This window comes from Protomyctophum parallelum (genome assembly GCF_964188405.1).
Source record: "Protomyctophum parallelum genome assembly, chromosome: 10".
Lineage (NCBI taxonomy): Eukaryota > Metazoa > Chordata > Actinopteri > Myctophiformes > Myctophidae > Protomyctophum > Protomyctophum parallelum.
This window is the reverse complement of record NC_139704.1, coordinates 50,487,009-50,512,405: the sequence shown is the minus strand read 5'-3', so window position 1 is coordinate 50,512,405 and position 25,397 is coordinate 50,487,009. Positions and strand designations below refer to the sequence as shown.

The window sequence follows — 25,397 nt, the reverse complement described above, 5'->3', positions numbered from 1 at the left end:
TTAGTTCTACATGTTTCCAGACGGGGGTCCACGGGCCGAACACAGATCATTCTGTTAGTTCTACATGTTAACAGACGGGGGTCCATGGGCCGAACACAGATCATTCTGTTAGTTCTACATGTTTACAGACGGGGGTCCGTGGGCCGAACACAGATCATTCTGTTAGTTCTACATGTTTAACAGACGGGGGTCCACGGGCCGAACACAGATCATTCTGTTAGTTCTACATGTTTCCAGATGGGGGTCCGTGGGCCGAACACAGATCATTCTGTTAGTTCTACATGTTTCCAGACGGGGGTCCATGGGCCGAACACAGATCATTCTGTTAGTTCTACATGTTTCCAGACGGGGGTCCATGGGCCGAACACAGATCATTCTGTTAGTTCTACATGTTTACAGACGGGGGTCCGTGGGCCGAACACAGATCATTCTGTTAGTTCTACATGTTTCCAGACGGGGGTCCATGGGCCGAACACAGATCATTCTGTTAGTTCTACATGTTTCCAGACGGGGGTCCATGGGCCGAACACAGATCATTCTGTTAGTTCTACATGTTTACAGACGGGGGTCCGTGGGCCGAACACAGATCATTCTGGGGGTCCTTGACATGAAAAAGGCTGAACACTGACACATAGAAACACAGGTTTTTCAGAAAAAGAAGGCTTTTTTTGGGGGGTCCTTCTCTAGTTTGAGAACCACTGAGATAGAAAAAAAAACAAAACAACAGAAAACTGTCAGGATTTAGAAGACATTTGTAGAATCGTCCTTAATAATATCCTTCGACAGATCGATATCTTCATTCCGAATAAAAACACAAACCCAGAACGTAAGGAGAGGTAATAAAACGTAAAGAGAGGTAAAACTATTCTACTGTCGTAGTTTGTTTTGAAACCTAAAGAGAGGTAAAACTATTCTACTGTCGTAGTTTGTTTTGAAACGTAAAGAGAGGTAAAACTATTCTACTGTCGTAGTTTGTTTTGAAACGTAAAGAGAGGTAAAACTATTCTACTGTCGTAGTTTGTTTTGAAACGTAAAGAGAGGTAAAACTATTCTACTGTCGTAGTTTGTTTTGAAACGTAAAGAGAGGTAAAACTATTCTACTGTCGTAGTTTGTTTTGAAACCTAAAGAGAGGTAAAACTATTCTACTGTCGTAGTTTGTTTTGAAACGTAAAGAGAGGTAAAACTATTCTACTGTCGTAGTTTGTTTTGAAACCTAAAGAGAGGTAAAACTATTCTACTGTCGTAGTTTGTTTTGAAACCTAAAGAGAGGTAAAACTATTCTACTGTCGTAGTTTGTTTTGAAACGTAAAGAGAGGTAAAACTATTCTACTGTCGTAGTTTGTTTTGAAACGTAAAGAGAGGTAAAACTATTCTACTGTCGTAGTTTGTTTTGAAACGTAAAGAGAGGTCAAACTATTCTACTGTCGTAGTTTGTTTTGGAGAACGGGTGTCTCTGTCCAAAACTGTTTACTTAAAAATAAGAAATAATTATAAGCAAAAGTAGCAGGACTACAGTACAGGACTACAGTACAGGACTACAGTACAGGACTACAGTACAGGACTACAGTACAGGACTACAGTACAAGCTCAAGCTGTGTTTTGAGCTTGCGGATCTGATACTTCTGAGTATTTTGTGTGACGCTGTTGCATGATCAAGTGGGGCGACAGTCAGACAGACAGACAGACAGACAGACAGACAGACAGACAGACAGCCAGAAGGGAAGAAAGCTAATGGAATAAGATATACAAGGTTGTAGCTAAATAAAACACACTTCCCTTTCTGAAATAAATAAGATGGGGTGATGATGATGATGATGATATGACAGACAGACAGACAGACAGACAGACAGACAGACAGACAGACAGACAGACAGACAGACAGACAGACAGACAGACAGACAGACAGACAGACAGACAGACAGACAGACAGACAGACGGTGAAGAGACCCACAGCACAGCAGATAGAGACATCGGCCCTCATTTATCGATCGGGTGTCAAAACTGCCCCAAATTCGAGTGTAGGTTTTATAGTAAATGTGACGGCTGAAATCTATCTGGCACGCCCGATGAAATGAAATCAAGCCCGATGAAATCAAGCCCGATGAAATGAAATCAAGCCTCGCCCTGGTTTTACCGACATGAAGAAGTGCAGTACGACCAAACAACGCATGGATACCATGGTTACATGATGGGAAAACGAATACAAAAAGGTTTCCCCCAGCTTGCCTTGCTGATCTCAGGTCAGAATGGGTTAACCCATTCTGACCTGAGATCAGATTCATACAAGGTTTCTGCACTGGACACACACACTGGTCTGATTAACCCATTCTGACCTGAGATCAGATTCATATGAGGTTTCTGCACTGGACACACACACTGGTCTGATTAACCCATTCTGACCTGAGATCAGATTCATACGAGGTTTCTGCACTGGACACACACTGGTCTGGTTAACCCATTCTGACCTGAGATCAGATTCATACGAGGTTTCCACTGGACACACACTGGTCTGATTAACCCATTCTGACCTGAGATCAGATTCATACGAGGTTTCCACTGGACACACACTGGTCTGGTTAAAAGCCCTCAAGAACTCCTGGAGTCGACGCCGTTGCATGTGGCCCGTACACACACCGCTGAGCCAACGCCACACCGTGTGTGTTTGTGTAAATATTAATAATAATTAAATAAAAAGACACTGGTGATACACAAGAAACTCAGGTTCCCATAATGCACCTGTGCACAGTGGTGAAGCTCAACAGCGCCACTTTGACACCTGCTGGTACCACAGACAGACAGACAGACAGACAGACAGACAGACAGACAGACAGACAGACAGACAGACAGACAGACAGACAGACAGAACATCGGTGAGGAGACCAGTGACACGAAGATAGGTTGAAAACGGGTGGAGTGTTCCTTTAAACGTGTGTGAACCTCGTTGAAGATGGCCCCGCCCACCCGTCCTCTTCTGTCCGTCCCAGGCTTCCGATTGGCCCTCAGCAGTCTATCAGTCAGAGGTTTCGGAGGCTCCCGATTGGCCAAATAGCAGTCTGTCAGTCAGAGGTTTCGGAGGCTCCCGATTGGCCCTCAGCAGTCTGTCAGTCAGCGGTACGGAGGCTCCCGATTGGCCCACAGCAGTCTGTCAGTCAGAGGTTTCGGAGGCTCCCGATTGGCCCTCAGCAGTCTGTCAGTCAGAGGTACGGAGGCTCCCGATTGGCTCGCCGGGAGCGGAAGCGGATCTCGGACAGCTTGGAGTTGATGCCCGTCCCGATCACCCCTTTACGGGCGAGCGGGAACCGCGATAGAGTCGCATCTGGAGAGAGAGAGAGAGAGAGAGACTCAAATATCACAATGCGAGCGAAAATACAACTCGTTGTGAGCTTGTAGATTTGATTTTGACGTATAAATCAGGCATCACGCCATCACGGCATCAGTGTGTGTGTGTGTGTGTGTGTGTGAGTGTGAGTGTGTGTGTGTGTGTGTTGTGGCAAACCAGGGGAAACAGCCAGGCCTATTCCCCACAGAATGAGGCTGGGGGAGGTGATAGAGGGAGTATATCACCCTGTACAGATATTGCAGCCAATGGGAGCCTGGACATGGACGCACCTGCAGCCAGTAAGGCAATCACCAGAAGCTGTTAAAGAGCCGACGCCCAAGCTGTCTGGTGAGTCAGTGTGAACTAATGGAGGAGTGAGAAAGGAGGAATCTCTGTTCATGAGGAGGCTGAGATGAGGGAGATCTCTCAAGTGAGTACAAGACTAAATCAAACCTTTGGACCCGCTTGGATGTGCTGTGCGTGTACTGTGGCTCACCTGGTCTCGTTCTCTCTCCCTCCCTCCTATAGGCCAACTGAACTGGAGAGCCTACAGCACTCTCCCCCAACTAAAATAGTCACTGGCTCTCTCTCTGCTCTACCCACAGGACGGCAAGTGACTAGAAGCCTAAGCCCCTGACAAGAGGAACCCTTTGTTGATGTTTTGCCCCATTTTCCCTTTTCCCGGACACGTTCATTAAAAGACAATTTAAGTTTATGTTGAAGCTGACTCTGAGCCTCTTATTTTATTGTGAATCTGTACCTATTCTCCCCTGGGTTGCCACATATGAAGATACTGAAGTACTGAAGATGACGTTGATGCGGTGCGGGTCCAGTGTGTGTGTGTGTGTGCGTGCGTAGCGTACTAAAGATAGCATTGATGCGGTGGGGGTGCAGTGTGTGTGTGTGTGCGTGCGTATCGTACTAAAGATAGCATTGATGCGGTGGGGGTCGAGCGCAGAGCGCTGCTCGTGGAAGGACGACCTCCGGCTCCGCCCCCCCCTCAGGTTGCTGCTCATCAGCGTGGTCATGTCGAACACGCCCAATAGGAGCGTCCGAGCCATCGCCGTGGGAGACTGCGCCTGATTGGCCGCGTGCCACGAGCGCACGTCACATGACACGCCGGAGCCCGGGTAGATCTCTACGTGGTTCACCTGGTGCGCACGCACACACACACACACACATGCACGCACACACGCACACACACACACACACACGCACGCACACACACGCACGCACACGCACACGCACGCGCACGCGCACACGCACACGCACACACACACACACACGCACACACACACACACACACACGCACACACACACACACACACGCACACACACACACACACACACACACGCACACACACACGCACACGCCAGAGAACAGAGTTGCTAGGAAGATTTTCAACTGGGATGTGTCAGAAAAAGGTGAAATAGAGGACACTGGGTTACATGACAGTTTTCTAAATAACAGGGTTGTAAACATCTCCATGGTTAAAGACACACTTTATAGTTTATTTCAGAACAAATGGTCACAGGACATTATTGTACAAACCAAAGCTGAGAACATTTGTTACAATAAAAAGCTCTTAGGCCAGTGAAAAGTACGTTTGTGCCAAAAGACAAAGATCCCTACAGTATTAATTGTATTATTGTTACACATACTGTACAATTACTTACAATCAATGTTCCCCCTAACGTGCGCCCGTGCGCGCGCGCGCACATGGCCAAATGCTCTCGCGCACAACTGAAATCTGTCGCGCACAGACACCGACGCTGGTGTAAAAAAAAGTTTTCTTTAAAAGAAAAAGGTGTTCCCCCCGAGTATCATCTACATTACAGTAATAATACCTATCCTGAGTCGACATTTGCCCACACTTTATTTCTATTTACTTCACAGTTTATTTAGATTACACACACACTGAGGCGAGGCGACAGACAGGTCTCCTCCCCTCCTTTTTTTACTCTTTGCTCTCCTCTCCTCTCCTCCTGTGTATACTGCGCCCAGTGCGCCGTCTGCGCGGCGAGTGAGGACCTTAATAGGTGGAGACGTAGCAGGCAGCACTGCAGTGCAGTCAGTGTGTGAAACCCCAAGAACCAGATAAGATCGCGTTGCGCCTTGGACCCCTGCGTTGATGGGACATTTAGATTTAAAAGGTGAACGGATGGAAGTGCGGCTGTGCGCAACAAGGAGAGGGGGAATAACGTTAGCTTCGCATTAGCTGGTTAGCTAACGTTGTTATCACTACAGCACAACAAGCCTCCGCAGTCCAGTGTACTCAGGTATTTATTGTACCTCGCATTATCTAACGTTTGGATAGTTGGTGTCAAGGTGACGTATGTTTGCTCAGTAGTTGCTGATGTCTGCTCAGGAGGTTTGAGTGTTTGCTCAGACCGAAAATTTTTTAGAGGGAACATTGCTTACAATATACATTAATTGTAAGAATGTACAATTGTACAATACTTCTATTGCCCGTTGTATCATGAGCTACGTCAAAAGTTATTTAACAGATGTAAAAATATAGATCTGATGTGGTTAAGTGATGCAGAGCGACTGAGATGGATTTTCGAACAAAAGATATTTGCATTAGCAGAATATAATAGAGAAAGCTTTGGACATACGGACAAAGAAAACTTATATGTGACGTATTTTATTTTATGATAATGCTTATTTCTGTTTTTGTTTTGATCAAATACTTGGTGTAACTTCTGTGTGGGAAGTGAACCTGATATTGTTTATTTATGTTGTTGGTGTCTTATAATCCCGTAAGGGACGGGTCTTAACGACAAGACACGGAAATAAAAATCCATTCATTCATTCATTCATTCACACACGCACGCACACACACACGCGCACACACACACACACACACACATGCACGCACACGCACACACACGCACACGCACACGCACGACAGAGAGAAAAGCCTGGTCACAACAGAACAAGACAGAGAGTGTATCGGCCGGAAGTGTGGAAGTGTGGGACCGGAACATCGTGAATAAAGCAACATAATGACATAAGCCTTACCTTGTGATATAATGGTAAGGGTTCTCTCTCCTGATTGGCTGAAATTGGTATCCCGACCTGAAAGTACAACGTGTGAGAGAGACAGGGAGACAGGGAGACTCCTGTTACTGACCCAGACACTCCATGACAAAGATCACCATCAGAATAGAGACTCCTGTTACTGACCCAAACACTCCATAACAAAGATCACCATCAGAATAGAGACTCCTGTTACTGACCCAGACACTCCATGACAAAGATCACCATCAGAATAGAGACTCCTGTTACTGACCCAAACACTCCATAACAAAGATCACCATCAGAATAGAGACTCCTGTTACTGAACCAAACACTCCATAACAAAGATCACCATCAGAATAGAGACTGTTACTGAACCAAACACTCCATGACAAAGATCACCATCAGAATAGAGACTCCTGTTACTGAACCAAACACTCCATAACAAAGATCACCATCAGAATAGAGACTGTTACTGAACCAAACACTCCATAACAAAGATCACCATCAGAATAGAGACTGTTACTGAACCAAACACTCCATAACAAAGATCACCATCAGAATAGAGACTGTTACTGAACCAAACACTCCATGACAAAGATCACCATCAGAATAGAGACTGTTACTGAACCAAACACTCCATGACAAAGATCACCATCAGAATAGAGACTGTTACTGAACCAAACACTCCATGACAAAGATCACCATCAGAATAGAGACTGTTACTGAACCAAACGCTCCATAACAAAGATCACCATCAGAATAGTTACTGTAGCTACAACCACTTACAGTATTTGAACAAAACGTTGTCACTCATAGCAGGGTGGGGTCTCCAGAGGAGTCGCTTAAATTATTGTTTTCTCACTCAACAGTAAACAAACCAACACACAGCATGAGTACAGTCGAACTGAACGATCGTTCACGAACGCGTTCGTGAACGTGAACTGAACGTACTACAGTATTTCTGTTTGATGAACGTCGTTGTGAACGCGTTCATCTCTGGCGTGTGTGAACGTCAACTTTCTCACGTTCACCTTCGTTGAAGAGTGAGTGTTTCCATAGAGGCTTCCAGGTGAAATCTCCGGCGCTAAAACACATCCTAAACAGGTCTTAATATCTAGCGGAAAACCCACCAATAAGCCCTTATCCGACACAGATTAACTAATTAACTAATCTTTCTCAGCAGTACACTTTCACTGGAGTGCGCAGCGCACAACTGCATGATGATCACGTCATGCAGACAGTGTGTGTGTGTGTGTGTGTGTGTGTCTGTGTGTGGTGCGTGCGCGTGTGTGTGTGTCTGTGTGTCTGTGTGTGTGTGTGGTGCGTGCGCGTGTGTGTGTGTGTGTCTGTGTGTGTCTGTGTGTGTGTGTGTCTGTGTGTGTGTGTGTGTCTGTGTGTGTGTGTGTGTCTGTGTGCGTGTTCTCACGTGTGGGCGTGTGCCGACGTCTCCGTTGATGCACGGCGGTGCGTCTGAACAGCACCTCCTGCTGGCCAGCGTCATGTCTGTCTGCGTGCACATGGGAGGAGCCTCCTGGGCCACGCCCATCTCTCCTGCTCTCACCTGCACAGGTGGAGGCAGCAGCACGCTTCCTTTTACTTTAGTGACTAAAGTGACAGTTTGTTTCTGACCCAGGCCGAAGTTATTGAACAAAGAAACTAGAGAACTTATCTTATATATACTTAACTTATATATATATATATATATATATATATATATATCGGCCGCGTAGTAGGGAATGTATATGTGCCAAATCTCCTCCTCCGCCAGATTGAGCTGATGGACCGACCGCACCCAAATCAGCAAGCGGCCACACCCGTCACACACACACGCTCACGGAGGCACGCACAGCAAACCGCCGGGGGGTAAGAAGACACACACACTTCCACCAAACACCCCTTCATGTGTATAACCCTGCATGTCTTAACTGTCACTCTCCTCTCACCACAGGCTTTTAGGAAGGGTCCAGGAAATGTCCGAGGGACAGAGACTATCGGACTGTATGAATGAAATATAGGAACAGGAGTTCCAGTTCCCACGTATTGCGCTGCGGGAGGGGGGGCAGCCCCGCCACAACGACGAAGACGCGGAAACTACAAATAATAAGGTCGGAAAGAAACCTATAATTCTAAGACATTGCATTGAGTCCTGTCTGGCAAACAGGCGCTCATTATATACGCCGGATCGGCTGAACGGCTTGTGCTCTCTCGGAGCTGAACCCCCGCTATGGGAGAAGACCCGCTACAGTTAAAGATCGATGACGTCACGAAGCAAGGCATCGCCGTCACCTCTTATCGTTTATTAAAACCCAAAGCCCTCCAGTGAGGATCGCGCTATCAGAGACTGTACAAACCTGAGTTGAAATCTAATCTTCTGTTCTCATCCTTCTCCAGGCTGTGGAAGACGCCTGTGAAACAAATACTGTATGGAATATAATTTGTCCGGAACCTATGTGGGGTTTCTCCTGCCTGCTGTATGATTTGAACCTATGTGGGGTTTCTCCTGCCTGCTGTATGATTTGAACCTATGTGGGGTTTCTCCTGCCTGCTGTATGATTTGAACCTATGTGGGGTTTCTCCTGCCTGCTGTATGATTTGAACCTATGTGGGGTTTCTCCTGCCTGCTGTATGATTTGAACCTATGTGGGGTTTCTCCTGCCTGCTGTATGATTTGAACCTATGTGGGGTTTCTCCTGCCTGCTGTATGATTTGAAACTGCTGCAATCCACTGTTCCGCCTGCTCATTGATCACAGACCTGCCACAATATATATATATATATATATATATATATATATATATATATATATATACACACACACACACACACACACACACACACACACACACTGTATATATATATTTTTAACTAAGTCTCTCCCCACCTTCTCCTCCTCCTCCTCCTCCTCCTCCTCCTCTCCGTACGGAGACATGTCCCCGCCCATGTCCTCGCCGGTCGGCATGACGACGGGGTGGAGCCTCAGGTGGTCCTCGCTGGTTGCCATGGCGACGGGGTGATGCTGGCCGCTGAAGAGCCCGGTGTCTGGGAGGTTGTTGTTGTTGGCTGGGTCGTCGTGGTGATGGTGGTGATGCGTGTAGGAGGAGGGGCTGAAGCCGTTGTGATCGCCGGGCGGGGACACCGATTGGCTGGACTGGCCCAGGGTCTGCCACATGGTGGACAGGAGACCAGGGATCTCTGGGAAATGGAGGCAGTATACATGACACAGGGTCTGGACAGGAGCACAGGGAACTCTGGGAAATGGAGGCAGTATACATGACACAGGGTCTGGACAGGAGCACAGGGAACTCTGGGAAATGGAGGCAGTATACATGACACAGGGTCTGGACAGGAGCCCAGGGAACTCTGGGAAATGGAGGCAGTATACATGACTAGGTGCTGCCACACTATCAAAAGAGCCGTGTAGGGTATATGATCCTGTCATATAGCCTGTAGCTTGAAAACTACAGGCTGAAAACCCACCTTTTCAGACTCCATCATGGCCCGTAGCACTTACCCCACCCCCTTAGATAGCATTTCTGTAGACTTAGATAGCATTTGATACAGACTTATAGCATGTTATGTAGACAGCACTATAATTGCATTCTATGTAGTCATAGAACGTCATAGTACATATGTATAGCATAGTAGTATATATATATATAGTTTATATGTATAGTTTCATAATATAGATATTCCACTGTTACTTTTTTAGCTTACGCATGTTTCATGATAAATGTTTTTATGTGATGTATTCCCATGCTTTTGTTCTTGCTTAATGTAAGTCGCTCTGGATTAAGAGCGTCTGATAAATGCCTAAATTGTAAATTGTAAATTGTAGCTTTTATTGAGAAAAATCGGTTTGAGGGAAAAGGAAGTTGCCGCCTGTCGACTACAAAACAATACTACAACATGACGTAACGATATCATCCTGATGACTACAAAACAATACTACAACATGACGTAACGATATCATCCTGATGACTACAAAACAATACTACAACATGACGTAACGATATCATCCTGATGACTACAAAACAATACTACAACATGACGTAACGATATCATCCTGATGACTACAAAACAATACTACAACATGACGTAACGATATCATCCTGATGACTACAAAACAATACTACAACATGACGTAACGATATCATCCTGATGACTACAAAACAATCATCCTGAGCATCAGGATGATATCGTTACGTCATGTTGTAGTATTGTTTTGTAGTCCGACTACAAAACAATACTACAACATGACATGTTGACGATATCATCCGCTCCCGACCGGATCATACAGACTTTTGAAAAAGAGACCAGGCTTTCCTCCGAGGTGGTGGAAAGCCTGGCGAGGCGAGGTTACTGAGGCTGGAAATTGCCCAGGTGAAAGGAGTTGGCCTCATTAGGCCCACTGGCAGAGCCTGGCCCAGGTGAAAGGAGTTGGCCTCATTAGGCCCACTGGCAGAGCCTGGCCCAGGTGAAAGGAGTTGGCCTCATTAGGCCCACTGGCAGAGCCTGACCAGGTGAAAGGAGTTGGCCTCATTAGGCCAACTGGCAGAGCCTGGCCAGAGCCTTTTGTGTTGGTTCTGGAGAACCGTGGGTCAGACCGACTCCATACCGGGCACTGCACTCCCTGTGGGGGTGTGGAACACGTGTGTCGAATGTGATGTCGGTGGGGCGAACGGATCTGGAGTTACGTGCATTACAAGCGTACACACGCACACGCACGCGCGCACGCACGCGCACATGCACACGCACACACACGCACACAGAGACGTGACACATTCATAGTAGGATGGTACTGTACCGTTGACCAGCATGTTCTTCAGCCGGAGGTTCTCAGAGGCCATCTCCGCTCTCTCTCTCTCCAGCTGTCGCACCCGGGAGCGCAGGAAGTGAAGCTCCGCCCCCTGGTAGTCCGTCAGCCCCGCCCCCGACTCCACCTTCATCACCTGATTTGGGGGGGGGGGGGGGGCGAGGATGAGGAGTTAACGTCACAACAGACCGAATCAGCCGTTGGCAAAAACAATAATTTTCCTGCCGGCGGATTACGGTCTGGAGAGGCTCAATTGTATACGCCCATTTCCTACACCAGAGAACTGGTGTGGCCAATCGGGACACGGTATGCAATATGGGCGGGCTTTGGTACAGTGACGTTCAACGCTTGAGACCTTTGACTGACAGTAGCTCTGACCAATTGCGTCAAAGAGAAAATGTTTGAACCCGCCCCCCCCCCCCCCCCCCCGGGAAACAAGATCCATACACAGCATCTCCAGACTCAAATACCACACGACAGTGTGATTTGAGTCTGGCTTATTAGCCAGGCTACCCCCCCACCCACCCTGAATGGAAAACTGTCAGGATGTAGAAGAACATCTTTAGAATCTGATCTCAGGTCAGAATGGAAAACTGTCAGGATGTAGAAGAACATCTTTAGAATCTGATCTCAGGTCAGAATGGGTCTACAGGTTCCTAAAATAACACAATGACACCATGCTAGGATAGACATACATAAATGCACTGTTGACATTTATGCAATACCACTGGTCAGCCACTAGGTGTCCTACCAGGACCACATGATCTATCTAGTGTGCATTGTATTGACCAGTCTACACATGACAGTACTGTGAACAGTGTGAAATAAATATGAATATATGAATTAATCAATCAATCAATGCAGATTTAACAATGATTCCTCTGTGGATCAAACACATGTGATGAAAGTCTAAATAAGACTAAATAAAACAGGCATGTTGCAAAGGTTTTCATTTAGTGCTTAGTGGGCACATGTTCTTAAACGCCTAGTGTTTTAGATTGGTTTTAATTTGGATAGCATGACTGTTAACCCATTCTAACCTGAGATCAGATTCATACGAGGTTTCCACCGGGGACACACTGGTCTGATGAACCCATTCTGACCTGAGATCAGATTCTAAAAATGCCAGTCATTCTTCGATTTTTCAAAAATAGCAGACCTACAAGCTCGTATCGCGCCACTCGGTGGCGCGATATGAGCTTGTAGATCTGCTATTTTTCAATAGCTAAAGCATAACATGATGCTGACACCAAAATGGGTGCCCGGTCAGAATGGGTTAAAGCACTTATTTAAACGGATGAATGATTAAGACCCTTAGGCAAGCTATGGGCCTATGCTCGTCATTAAAGGTGTGCAGTCCATTTATGCCTAAATATATTTTAATATCACAGGCATTATAGGCATCTGATGTCACACCCAAATCATCTCACAAGTTGAACAAGGCCAGTAAAGCACTGTTTGATTAGGCATACATTTGTACTATTGTTTTTAATTGCACGGTTTTAATTGCTTGTATGTAAAAAGTTGGAAATCTCTCTTTTTCTACATGTATATACATAATACAGTTTTATATTAACCCATTCTGACCGGGCACCCATTTTGGTGTTAGCATCATGTTATGCTTTAGCTATTGAAAAATAGCAGATCTACAAGCTCATATCGCGCCACCGAGTGGCGCGATACGAGCTTGTAGGTCTGCTATTTTTGAAAAATCGAAGAACGACTGACATTTTTAGAATCTTATCTCAGGTCAGAATGGGTTCATCAGACCAGTGTGTGTCCAGTGGAAACCTCGTATGAATCTGATCTCAGGTCAGAATGGGTTAACATTTTAGGAGTGAAAACATATGTTTCGATGCCTGCGACAGCCTCTCAGCTGGTCAGACAAGGCTGCTCCGCTGTTCTACGACAGAAGAACAACAGGACAAAGCGTACGACCAGACGTGAGTTTTGTCCTGGCGCACGTTCAAGTTCAAGGTTTTGCGGAAACGATAAATGCCTAAAATTGCGGTAATTCCGGCGTGCAGAGGGCCAAATGGGCCAATGAGTGCATGTATGTATGTATGTTTGATGCCAATGAGTGCATGTATGTATGTATGTTTGCATGCACTGTTGTTTTTGGCAGCAAATTTCTATTTTAGTTTGAGTCATTAGTCTCTTGAATAGTTTTCACTTAGTTTTAGTCACCTGGAATGTTCTAGTGTTTAGTCTAGTTTTAGTCGACTAAATGTCATACGATTTTAGTCGACTAAATCTACAGTTGATTTAGTCGACTAAAATGTGTTTTGACAGGCCTTGATGTCGTTGTAATGCGACGCGTTGTGAGATTGTAGATCTGCTATTTTCAGCATGCAACCCAGCATGAAACTGGATCTCTTGTGCACTAGTCCCTTCCTAACATTTTAGTCTAGTTTTTATTTGTTGACGACATTGTCAGTATATTTAGTCTTAGTTTTAGTCATCATAGATTCGTTTTTATTTAGTTTTAGTCAGTGAAAAAAGGTAGTCGACGAACATTTTTCGACGAAAACAACACTGTTTTCATGTATGTATGTATGGGTGGGTGGGTGGATGGATGGATGGATGGATGGGTGGATGGATGGATGGGTGGATGGATGGATGGATGGATGGGTGGATGGGTGGATGGATGGATGGATGGATGGATGGATGGGTGGATGGATGGATGGATGGGTGGATGGATGGATGGATGGATGGCCTATATACGAGGCAGTATGCAATGCATGTCCTGCCACCAACCACGCATATATGAATGGATGTACGCACAGCCCACCAGCACTGGATATAATATGAATGCATAATTAATGTGGCAGGCTATGAATATATGAATACATATATGTGTGTGTGTGCGGTTTAATGTCTTCCACACACACACATCCCCCTCCCCCCCAGACAGTATTGCATTACTACTATTACTTTATGCCTTGCTTTTCTTTCTCTAAATGTGCTCTGTAAACTGTAAAGGGGTGCATTGGCTCAGTGTGCTCTGTAAACTGTAAAGGAGTGCATTGGCTCAATGTGCTCTGTAAACTGTAAAGGAGTGCATTGGCTCATTGTGCTTTGTAAACTGTAAAGGAGTGCATTGGCTCATTGTGCTCTGTAAACTGTAAAGGAGTGCATTGGCTCAGTGTGCTCTGTAAACTGTAAAGGAGTGCATTGGCTCAATGTGCTCTGTAAACTGTAAAGGAGTGCATTGGCTCAGTGTGCTCTGTAAACTGTAAAGGAGTGCATTGGCTCATTGTGCTCTGTAAACTGTAAAGGAGTGCATTGGCTCAGTGTGCTCTGTAAACTGTAAAGGAGTGCATTGGCTCATTGTGCTTTGTAAACTGTAAAGGAGTGCATTGGCTCATTGTGCTCTGTAAACTGTAAAGGAGTGCATTGGCTCAATGTGCTCTGTAAACTGTAAAGGAGTGCATTGGCTCATTGTGCTTTGTAAACTGTAAAGGAGTGCATTGGCTCATTGTGCTCTGTAAACTGTAAAGGAGTGCATTGGCTCAATGTGCTCTGTAAACTGTAAAGGAGTGCATTGGCTCAGTGTGCTCTGTAAACTGTAAAGGAGTGCATTGGCTCATTGTGCTCTGTAAACTGTAAAGGAGTGCATTGGCTCATTGTGCTCTGTAAACTGTAAAGGAGTGCATTGGCTCATTGTGCTCTGTAAACTGTAAAGGAGTGCATTGGCTCAGTGTGCTCTGTAAACTGTAAAGGAGTGCATTGGCTCATTGTGCTCTGTAAACTGTAAAGGAGTGCATTGGCTCATTGTGCTCTGTAAACTGTAAAGGAGTGCATTGGCTCATTGTGCTCTGTAAACTGTAAAGGAGTGCATTGGCTCAGTGTGCTCTGTAAACTGTAAAGGAGTGCATTGGCTCAGTGTGCTCTGTAAACTGTAAAGGAGTGCATTGGCTCATTGTGCTCTGTAAACTGTAAAGGAGTGCATTGGCTCAATGTGCTCTGTAAACTGTAAAGGAGTGCATTGGCTCATTGTGCTCTGTAAACTGTAAAGGAGTGCATTGGCTCAGTGTGCTCTGTAAACTGTAAAGGAGTGCATTGGCTCAATGTGCTCTGTAAACTGTAAAGGAGTGCATTGGCTCAATGTGCTCTGTAAACTGTAAAGGGGTGCATTGGCTCAATGTGCTCTGTAAACTGTAAAGGAGTGCATTGGCTCAATGTGCTCTGTAAACTGTAAAGGAGTGCATTGGCTCAATGTGCTCTGTAAACTGTAAAGGGGTGCATTGGCTCAATGTGCTCTGTAAACTGTAAAGGAGTGCATTGGCTCAATGTGCTCTGTAAACTGTAAAGGGGTGCATTGGCTCAATGTGCTCTGTAAACTGTAAAGGAGTGCATTGGCTCATTGTGCTCTGTAAACTGTAAAGGAGTGCATTGGCTCATTGTGCTCTGTAAACTGTAAAGGAGTGCATTGGCTCATTGTGCTCTGTAAACTGTAAAGGAGTGCATTGGCTCATTGTGCTCTGTAAACTGTAAAGGAGTGCATTGGCTCATTGTGCTCTGTAAACTGTAAAGGAGTGCATTGGCTCAATGTGCTCTGTAAACTGTAAAGGAGTGCATTGGCTCAGTGTGCTCTGTAAACTGTAAAGGAGTGCATTGGCTCATTGTGCTCTGTAAACTGTAAAGGAGTGCATTGGCTCATTGTGCTCTGTAAACTGTAAAGGAGTGCATTGGCTCAATGTGCTCTGTAAACTGTAAAGGAGTGCATTGGCTCATTGTGCTCTGTAAACTGTAAAGGAGTGCATTGGCTCATTGTGCTCTGTAAACTGTAAAGGAGTGCATTGGCTCAGTGTGCTCTGTAAACTGTAAAGGAGTGCATTGGCTCAATGTGCTCTGTAAACTGTAAAGGAGTGCATTGGCTCAGTGTGCTCTGTAAACTGTAAAGGAGTGCATTGGCTCAATGTGCTCTGTAAACTGTAAAGGAGTGCATTGGCTCAATGTGCTCTGTAAACTGTAAAGGAGTGCATTGGCTCAGTGTGCTCTGTAAACTGTAAAGGAGTGCATTGGCTCAGTGTGCTCTGTAAACTGTAAAGGAGTGCATTGGCTCAATGTGCTCTGTAAACTGTAAAGGAGTGCATTGGCTCATTGTGCTCTGTAAACTGTAAAGGAGTGCATTGGCTCAGTGTGCTCTGTAAACTGTAAAGGAGTGCATTGGCTCAGTGTGCTCTGTAAACTGTAAAGGAGTGCATTGGCTCATTGTGCTCTGTAAACTGTAAAGGAGTGCATTGGCTCAATGTGCTCTGTAAACTGTAAAGGAGTGCATTGGCTCAATGTGCTCTGTAAACTGTAAAGGAGTGCATTGGCTCATTGTGCTCTGTAAACTGTAAAGGAGTGCATTGGCTCAGTGTGCTCTGTAAACTGTAAAGGAGTGCATTGGCTCATTGTGCTCTGTAAACTGTAAAGGAGTGCATTGGCTCATTGTGCTCTGTAAACTGTAAAGGAGTGCATTGGCTCAGTGTGCTCTGTAAACTGTAAAGGAGTGCATTGGCTCATTGTGCTCTGTAAACTGTAAAGGAGTGCATTGGCTCAATGTGCTCTGTAAACTGTAAAGGAGTGCATTGGCTCAATGTGCTCTGTAAACTGTAAAGGAGTGCATTGGCTCATTGTGCTCTGTAAACTGTAAAGGAGTGCATTGGCTCAGTGTGCTCTGTAAACTGTAAAGGGGTGCATTGGCTCAATGTGCTCTGTAAACTGTAAAGGAGTGCATTGGCTCATTGTGCTCTGTAAACTGTAAAGGAGTGCATTGGCTCATTGTGCTCTGTAAACTGTAAAGGAGTGCATTGGCTCATTGTGCTCTGTAAACTGTAAAGGAGTGCATTGGCTCATTGTGCTCTGTAAACTGTAAAGGAGTGCATTGGCTCAGTGTGCTCTGTAAACTGTAAAGGAGTGCATTGGCTCATTGTGCTCTGTAAACTGTAAAGGAGTGCATTGGCTCATTGTGCTCTGTAAACTGTAAAGGAGTGCATTGGCTCAATGTGCTCTGTAAACTGTAAAGGAGTGCATTGGCTCAATGTGCTCTGTAAACTGTAAAGGAGTGCATTGGCTCAGTGTGCTCTGTAAACTGTAAAGGAGTGCATTGGCTCAGTGTGCTCTGTAAACTGTAAAGGAGTGCATTGGCTCATTGTGCTCTGTAAACTGTAAAGGAGTGCATTGGCTCAATGTGCTCTGTAAACTGTAAAGGAGTGCATTGGCTCAATGTGCTCTGTAAACTGTAAAGGAGTGCATTGGCTCAGTGTGCTCTGTAAACTGTAAAGGAGTGCATTGGCTCAATGTGCTCTGTAAACTGTAAAGGAGTGCATTGGCTCAGTGTGCTCTGTAAACTGTAAAGGAGTGCATTGGCTCAATGTGCTCTGTAAACTGTAAAGGAGTGCATTGGCTCATTGTGCTCTGTAAACTGTAAAGGAGTGCATTGGCTCATTGTGCTCTGTAAACTGTAAAGGAGTGCATTGGCTCAGTGTGCTCTGTAAACTGTAAAGGAGTGCATTGGCTCAGTGTGCTCTGTAAACTGTAAAGGAGTGCATTGGCTCAGTGTGCTCTGTAAACTGTAAAGGAGTGCATTGGCTCAATGTGCTCTGTAAACTGTAAAGGAGTGCATTGGCTCAGTGTGCTCTGTAAACTGTAAAGGAGTGCATTGGCTCATTGTGCTCTGTAAACTGTAAAGGAGTGCATTGGCTCATTGTGCTCTGTAAACTGTAAAGGAGTGCATTGGCTCAATGTGCTCTGTAAACTGTAAAGGAGTGCATTGGCTCAGTGTGCTCTGTAAACTGTAAAGGAGTGCATTGGCTCAGTGTGCTCTGTAAACTGTAAAGGAGTGCATTGGCTCAGTGTGCTCTGTAAACTGTAAAGGAGTGCATTGGCTCAATGTGCTCTGTAAACTGTAAAGGAGTGCATTGGCTCATTGTGCTCTGTAAACTGTAAAGGAGTGCATTGGCTCAATGTGCTCTGTAAACTGTAAAGGAGTGCATTGGCTCAGTGTGCTCTGTAAACTGTAAAGGAGTGCATTGGCTCATTGTGCTCTGTAAACTGTAAAGGAGTGCATTGGCTCAATGTGCTCTGTAAACTGTAAAGGAGTGCATTGGCTCAGTGTGCTCTGTAAACTGTAAAGGAGTGCATTGGCTCAGTGTGCTCTGTAAACTGTAAAGGGGTGCATTGGCTCAGTGTGCTCTGTAAACTGTAAAGGAGTGCATTGGCTCAATGTGCTCTGTAAACTGTAAAGGAGTGCATTGGCTCAGTGTGCTCTGTAAACTGTAAAGGAGTGCATTGGCTCAGTGTGCTCTGTAAACTGTAAAGGAGTGCATTGGCTCAATGTGCTCTAGTGTAAACTGTAAAGGGGTGCATTGGCTCATTGTGCTCTGTAAACTGTAAAGGAGTGCATTGGCTCAATGTGCTCTGTAAACTGTAAAGGAGTGCATTGGCTCAATGTGCTCTGTAAACTGTAAAGGAGTGCATTGGCTCAGTGTGCTCTGTAAACTGTAAAGGAGTGCTTTGGCTCAGTGTGCTCTGTAAACTGTAAAGGAGTGCATTGGCTCATTGTGCTCTGTAAACTGTAAAGGAGTGCTTTGGCTCAGTGTGCTCTGTAAACTGTAAAGGAGTGCATTGGCTCATTGTGCTCTGTAAACTGTAAAGGAGTGCATTGGCTCAATGTGCTCTGTAAACTGTAAAGGAGTGCATTGGCTCAGTGTGCTCTGTAAACTGTAAAGGAGTGCATTGGCTCAATGTGCTCTGTAAACTGTAAAGGAGTGCATTGGCTCAATGTGCTCTGTAAACTGTAAAGGAGTGCATTGGCTCAGTGTGCTCTGTAAACTGTAAAGGAGTGCATTGGCTCAGTGTGCTCTGTAAACTGTAAAGGAGTGCATTGGCTCAGTGTGCTCTGTAAACTGTAAAGGAGTGCATTGGCTCAATGTGCTCTGTAAACTGTAAAGGAGTGCATTGGCTCAATGTGCTCTGTAAACTGTAAAGGAGTGCATTGGCTCAGTGTGCTCTGTAAACTGTAAAGGAGTGCATTGGCTCAGTGTGCTCTGTAAACTGTAAAGGAGTGCATTGGCTCAATGTGCTCTGTAAACTGTAAAGGAGTGCATTGGCTCAATGTGCTCTGTAAACTGTAAAGGAGTGCATTGGCTCATTGTGCTCTGTAAACTGTAAAGGAGTGCATTGGCTCAGTGTGCTCTGTAAACTGTAAAGGAGTGCATTGGCTCAGTGTGCTCTGTAAACTGTAAAGGAGTGCATTGGCTCAATGTGCTCTGTAAACTGTAAAGGAGTGCATTGGCTCATTGTGCTCTGTAAACTGTAAAGGAGTGCATTGGCTCAGTGTGCTCTGTAAACTGTAAAGGAGTGCATTGGCTCAGTGTGCTCTGTAAACTGTAAAGGAGTGCATTGGCTCAGTGTGCTCTGTAAACTGTAAAGGAGTGCATTGGCTCAATGTGCTCTGTAAACTGTAAAGGAGTGCATTGGCTCAATGTGCTCTGTAAACTGTAAAGGAGTGCATTGGCTCAGTGTGCTCTGTAAACTGTAAAGGAGTGCATTGGCTCAATGTGCTCTGTAAACTGTAAAGGAGTGCATTGGCTCAATGTGCTCTGTAAACTGTAAAGGAGTGCATTGGCTCAGTGTGCTCTGTAAACTGTAAAGGAGTGCATTGGCTCAGTGTGCTCTGTAAACTGTAAAGGAGTGCATTGGCTCAATGTGCTCTGTAAACTGTAAAGGAGTGCATTGGCTCAATGTGCTCTGTAAACTGTAAAGGAGTGCATTGGCTCAATGTGCTCTGTAAACTGTAAAGGAGTGCATTGGCTCATTGTGCTCTGTAAACTGTAAAGGAGTGCATTGGCTCAATGTGCTCTGTAAACTGTAAAGGAGTGCATTGGCTCAATGTGCTCTGTAAACTGTAAAGGAGTGCATTGGCTCAATGTGCTCTGTAAACTGTAAAGGAGTGCATTGGCTCAGTGTGCTCTGTAAACTGTAAAGGAGTGCATTGGCTCATTGTGCTCTGTAAACTGTAAAGGAGTGCATTGGCTCAATGTGCTCTGTAAACTGTAAAGGAGTGCATTGGCTCAGTGTGCTCTGTAAACTGTAAAGGAGTGCATTGGCTCAATGTGCTCTGTAAACTGTAAAGGAGTGCATTGGCTCAGTGTGCTCTGTAAACTGTAAAGGAGTGCATTGGCTCAGTGTGCTCTGTAAACTGTAAAGGAGTGCATTGGCTCATTGTGCTCTGTAAACTGTAAAGGAGTGCATTGGCTCAGTGTGCTCTGTAAACTGTAAAGGAGTGCATTGGCTCATTGTGCTCTGTAAACTGTAAAGGAGTGCATTGGCTCAATGTGCTCTGTAAACTGTAAAGGAGTGCATTGGCTCATTGTGCTCTGTAAACTGTAAAGGAGTGCATTGGCTCAGTGTGCTCTGTAAACTGTAAAGGAGTGCATTGGCTCAGTGTGCTCTGTAAACTGTAAAGGAGTGCATTGGCTCAGTGTGCTCTGTAAACTGTAAAGGAGTGCATTGGCTCAGTGTGCTCTGTAAACTGTAAAGGAGTGCATTGGCTCAGTGTGCTCTGTAAACTGTAAAGGAGTGCATTGGCTCAGTGTGCTCTGTAAACTGTAAAGGAGTGCATTGCAAGTGGTGCAAAGCATGGGTTTTCAACGGGTGGTCCCTGACCCTTCATTTAGTAATGTAGGATTTGTTGATTTAAATACAAAAGAATATATCTTTCCACTAGTTGAGAAACAGTGAAGTGAATGACCTGGTGACCTGTTGACCTGATGACCTGATGACCGTCCATGGAGTCATGTGACTAGTGACAAGATGGAGGTAAAATTATAAATTCAACAGAAAAGGGGAGTTAGAATCTCATTCTGTAGTTTGTAGGGAGTTAGAATCTCATTCTGTAGTTTGTGGGGAGTTAGAATCCCATTCTGTAGTTTGTAGGGAGTTAGAATCTCATTCTGTAGTTTGTGGGGAGTTAGAATCTCATTCTGTAGTTTGTGGGGAGTTAGAATCCCATTCTGTAGTTTGTGGGGAGTTAGAATCTCATTCTGCAGTTTTTGGGGAGTTAGAATCTCATTCTGTAGTTTGTAGGGAGTTAGAATCTCATTCTGTAGTTTGTGGGGAGTTAGAATCTCATTCTGTAGTTTGTAGGGAGTTAGAATCTCATTCTGTAGTTTGTAGGGAGTTAGAATCTCATTCTGTAGTTTGTGGGGAGTTAGAATCTCATTCTGTAGTTTGTAGGGAGTTAGAATCTCATTATGTAGTTTGTAGGGAGTTAGAATCTCATTCTGTAGTGTGTGAGGAGTTAGAATCTCATTCTGTAGTTTGTGGGGAGTTAGAATCTCATTCTGTAGTTTGTAGGGAGTTAGAATCTCATTCTGTAGTTTGTGGCAAAAATGGAATTTGGACAAAAGATGTCCACCACACAAGCCAGCATGACGATGACCCCCATGCTTAAATGCATATTGTGTTAGAATAAAGTGGATCCTTAACATATTCATATTATTATCAAGTCTTAAATGGATACTGTATATTTAAAATAAAGTGGACATGGTCCTTACCGTAGTAATGTATGTTATTATCAAAAATGGATCATGTAAAAAAAAAAAGTGTGTGAAGTGAGGGGCGCTCTTATCATCGTTCCAGCAAATCACAATTTGCGTTCTCACCTCCGTCATCAATGTTTGTGTTTACACCATAGACACACACACACACACACACACACACACACACACACACACACACACACACACACACACACACACACACACACACACACACACACACACACACACACACACACACACACACACACACACACACACACACACACACACACTTCTTCTTCTTCTTACCCTGGTGACCATGTCCACAGCACTGCTCTCTGCTCCTCCTCCTCCTCCTCCTCCTCGCTGTAGGACACACTGGTCACTGGAGCTCCTCTGGTGACATTTAGAAGATGCTGCTGGTCCTCTGGAAGCTTCAGGCTCCATGATGTCTCCTCCTCTCTCCTCTCTCCTCCTCTAACCAACACACACACACTGAAACACACCAAATAAATAAGCTTCAGGCTCCATGATGTCTCTCCTCTCTCCTCTCTCCTCCTCTAACCAACACACACACACTGAAACACACCAAGTAAATAAGCTTCAGGCTCCATGATGTCTCCTCTCTCCTCTCTCCTCCTCTAACCAACACACACACACTGAAACACACCAAATAAATAAGCTTCAGGCTCCATGATGTCTCTCCTCTCTCCTCCTCTAACCAACACACACACACTGAAACACACCAAATAAATAAGCTTCAGGCTCCATGATGTCTCCTCTCTCCTCTCTCCTCCTCTAACCAACACACACACACTGAAACACACCAAGTAAATAAGCTTCAGGCTCCATGATGTCTCCTCTCTCCTCTCTCCTCCTCTAACCAACACACACACACTGAAACACACCAAATAAATAAGCTTCAGGCTCCATGATGTCTCCTCTCTCCTCTCTCCTCCTCTAACCAACACACACACACTGAAACACACCAAATAAATAAGCTTCAGGCTCCATGATGTCTCCTCTCTCCTCTCTCCTCCTCTAACCAACACACACACACTGAAACACACCAAATAAATAAGCTTCAGGCTCCATGATGTCTCCTCCTGTCTCCTCTCTCCTCTCTCCTCCTCTAACCAACACACACACACTGAAACACACCAAATAAATAAGCTTCAGGCTCCATGATGTCTCTCCTCTCTCCTCTCTCCTCCTCTAACCAACACACACACACTGAAACACACCAAATAAATAAGCTTCAGGCTCCATGATGTCTCCTCCCGTCTCCTCTCTCCTCCTCTAACCAACACACACACACTGAAACACACCAAATAAATAAGCTTCAGGCTCCATGATGTCTCCTCCTGTCTCCTCTCTCCTCTCTCCTCCTCTAACCAACACACACACACACTGAAACACACCAAATAAATAAGCTTCAGGCTCCATGATGTCTCTCCTCTCTCCTCTCTCCTCCTCTAACCAACACACACACACTGAAACACACCAAATAAATAAGCTTCAGCCTCCATGATGTCTCCTCCTCTCTCCTGTCTCCTCTCTCCTCCTCTAACCAACCAGCCAACACACACACACACTGAAACACACCAAGTAAATAAATAACCCTCAAATTATAACACTCTCAAAGCCGTCCCCCGTCTCCCCTCCCCTATCTTACTAGCCCCTTTCTGCTCTGTCCAAAATTCAGAAAAGGTAACCGAGGGTTCCGAAAGGGGCTCTTTAGTATCTTACTAAAGTAGTACTACCTACCAGTAGTAGTATAGCCTACAAGAGAAGACTGCTGTCTCTCAGACACGCACGCACACACACGCACACACACGCACATGCACGCACGCACACGCACACACATGCACGCCAATAATACAAAACGAAATAAGTCTAAAATGATGAATGAACACTCTCAAAGCTTCATGCCTCCATCATACGCACTGCTCCCTCCCTGTCCCCTTAGGAGGGACAGGGAAACACACACACACACACACACACACACACACACACACACACACACACACACACACACACACACACACACACACACACACACACACACACACACACACACACACACACACACACACACAAGACAGAACACACACCAATGATACACAAATAAATAACCCTGAAATTATAACACTCTCAAAGCTGCAGACTCTTATAATGCCGTTCCCCGTCTCCCCTCCCCTTTACTAGCCTCAGAGTAGAACAGTAGTAGCCATGCACACACACACACACACACACACACACACAAGACAAAATAAATAACTCCAACATGATTACACTCTCAAAGCAGCAGCCAATTCTTCTCTCTCTCTCTCTCTCTCTCTCTCTCTCTCTCTCTCTCTCTCTCTCTCTCTCTCTCTCTCTCTCTCTCTCTCTCTCTCTCTCTCTCTCTCTCTCTCTCTCTCTCTCTCTCTCTCTCTCTCACCAATAACACTAAAATGAATAACTCTAAAATGCACAATAATCACTCCTAAAGCTCCAGCCTAGTCTATACAACGCTGCTCCCTGCCTCTCTCCTCCTCCTCCTCTAACTAACCACTCACACACTAAACTATAAGACACACGAAACACACCAATAATACTAAAATGAATAACTCTAAAATGCACAATTATCACTCCTAAAGCTCCCTGCCCTCTCTCCTCCTCCTCCTCCTCTAACTAACCAGAGGGCTGCCCTCTCTCTCACACACACACACTGAACTAAGACACACGAAAACACACCAATAATACTAAGATAAACAACTCTAACATGATAACCTGCAGCCTCCAGAAACAATGCTGCTCTCCTCCTCTCCTCTAACTGACTGATTGAGTGATTGAAATATTTATTAACAGTTTGTCGAATTTACAGTTCATTTAAGCACAAACTCAATACAAAGACTGTTAACTGTGAGTGGACGACCCAATTAAGCATTACACTTGTTTACAACAGGGTCCACATTGTTCAATTCATCAAAACATTTAGAGACGTACAAATAGACACTTCTATGTAGTTTAAAGAACAGAACAGGAATTCATCATAATCACTAAACGCACTGCTGCTCACACACACACACACACACACACACACACACACACTCACACACTCACACACACTCACGCGCGCGCTGTCTGAAACACACCGATAATACTAAATAAATGTAAGTGTAAAATGATAAATATTATATATCGTACCGTTTAAAACAGCTACTGTAGAGAGATAGGGGTGTTGGATGTCTCTCTCTCTCTCTCTCTCTCTCTCTCTGCAGAGAAACACAATAATGAGAGAGAGAGAAGTTATTAAAATTCATAAACAACTCCACTTCCGGTCGGGGTTCTTTTCTTTTTTTTTACGCCTCCGGATATGACGTCGGTTAAGTATTTATTATTATTTTAAAACAATAATAATATTTACGCACGGTTTGTATTTTTTATATAAAAACAAACAATTACACAGTTAAATAAATAATATTAGTACATATTCCGTCCCATAAACAACTCTTTATTTTATTTGTATTTATTTTTCTGTATTATTATGAAGCCCGGCGGGTTGTTGGTTGTGCTTCGTCAAAATCGCCGAGCTACAAGACCTCCCCGCTGGGCGGAGGCGACGCGCCGTGGGCTTGGAGATCAGCGCACGCGCGACGCTTGGATATGACGTGTTGGGGGGAGGACTGCATTTCCCGGCAGCCCCTGCTGTGTTGTGTA

At 45.0% G+C, this 25,397-nt stretch overlaps 2 protein-coding genes across 2 annotated transcripts in view; one reads left to right on the top strand and one right to left on the bottom strand.

Annotated features, from left to right (window-relative positions):
- Positions 1–2,865: 2,865 nt before the first annotated feature.
- Positions 2,866–22,139, bottom strand: LOC310865898 (uncharacterized protein; the record flags this gene model as incomplete). Its single annotated transcript, XM_083775102.1, has 7 exons — positions 2,866–3,317; positions 4,243–4,471; positions 6,346–6,402; positions 7,772–7,906; positions 9,226–9,536; positions 11,149–11,293; positions 22,002–22,139. 7 exons carry the CDS (start codon positions 22,137–22,139, stop codon positions 3,196–3,198), a joined length of 1,137 nt encoding a protein of 378 aa, XP_083631228.1. The 3' UTR covers positions 2,866–3,195.
- Positions 22,140–25,343: 3,204 nt separating this feature from the next.
- prkn (parkin RBR E3 ubiquitin protein ligase) overlaps positions 25,344–25,397 on the top strand; it is a gene marked incomplete at its 5' end in the record, with an annotated part of 19,267 nt that continues 19,213 nt past the window's right edge. Inside the window, one exon of the mRNA XM_083775101.1 lies at positions 25,344–25,350. Coding sequence (XP_083631227.1) covers positions 25,344–25,350 — 7 coding nt within the window. The remainder of the gene's footprint in view (positions 25,351–25,397) is intronic.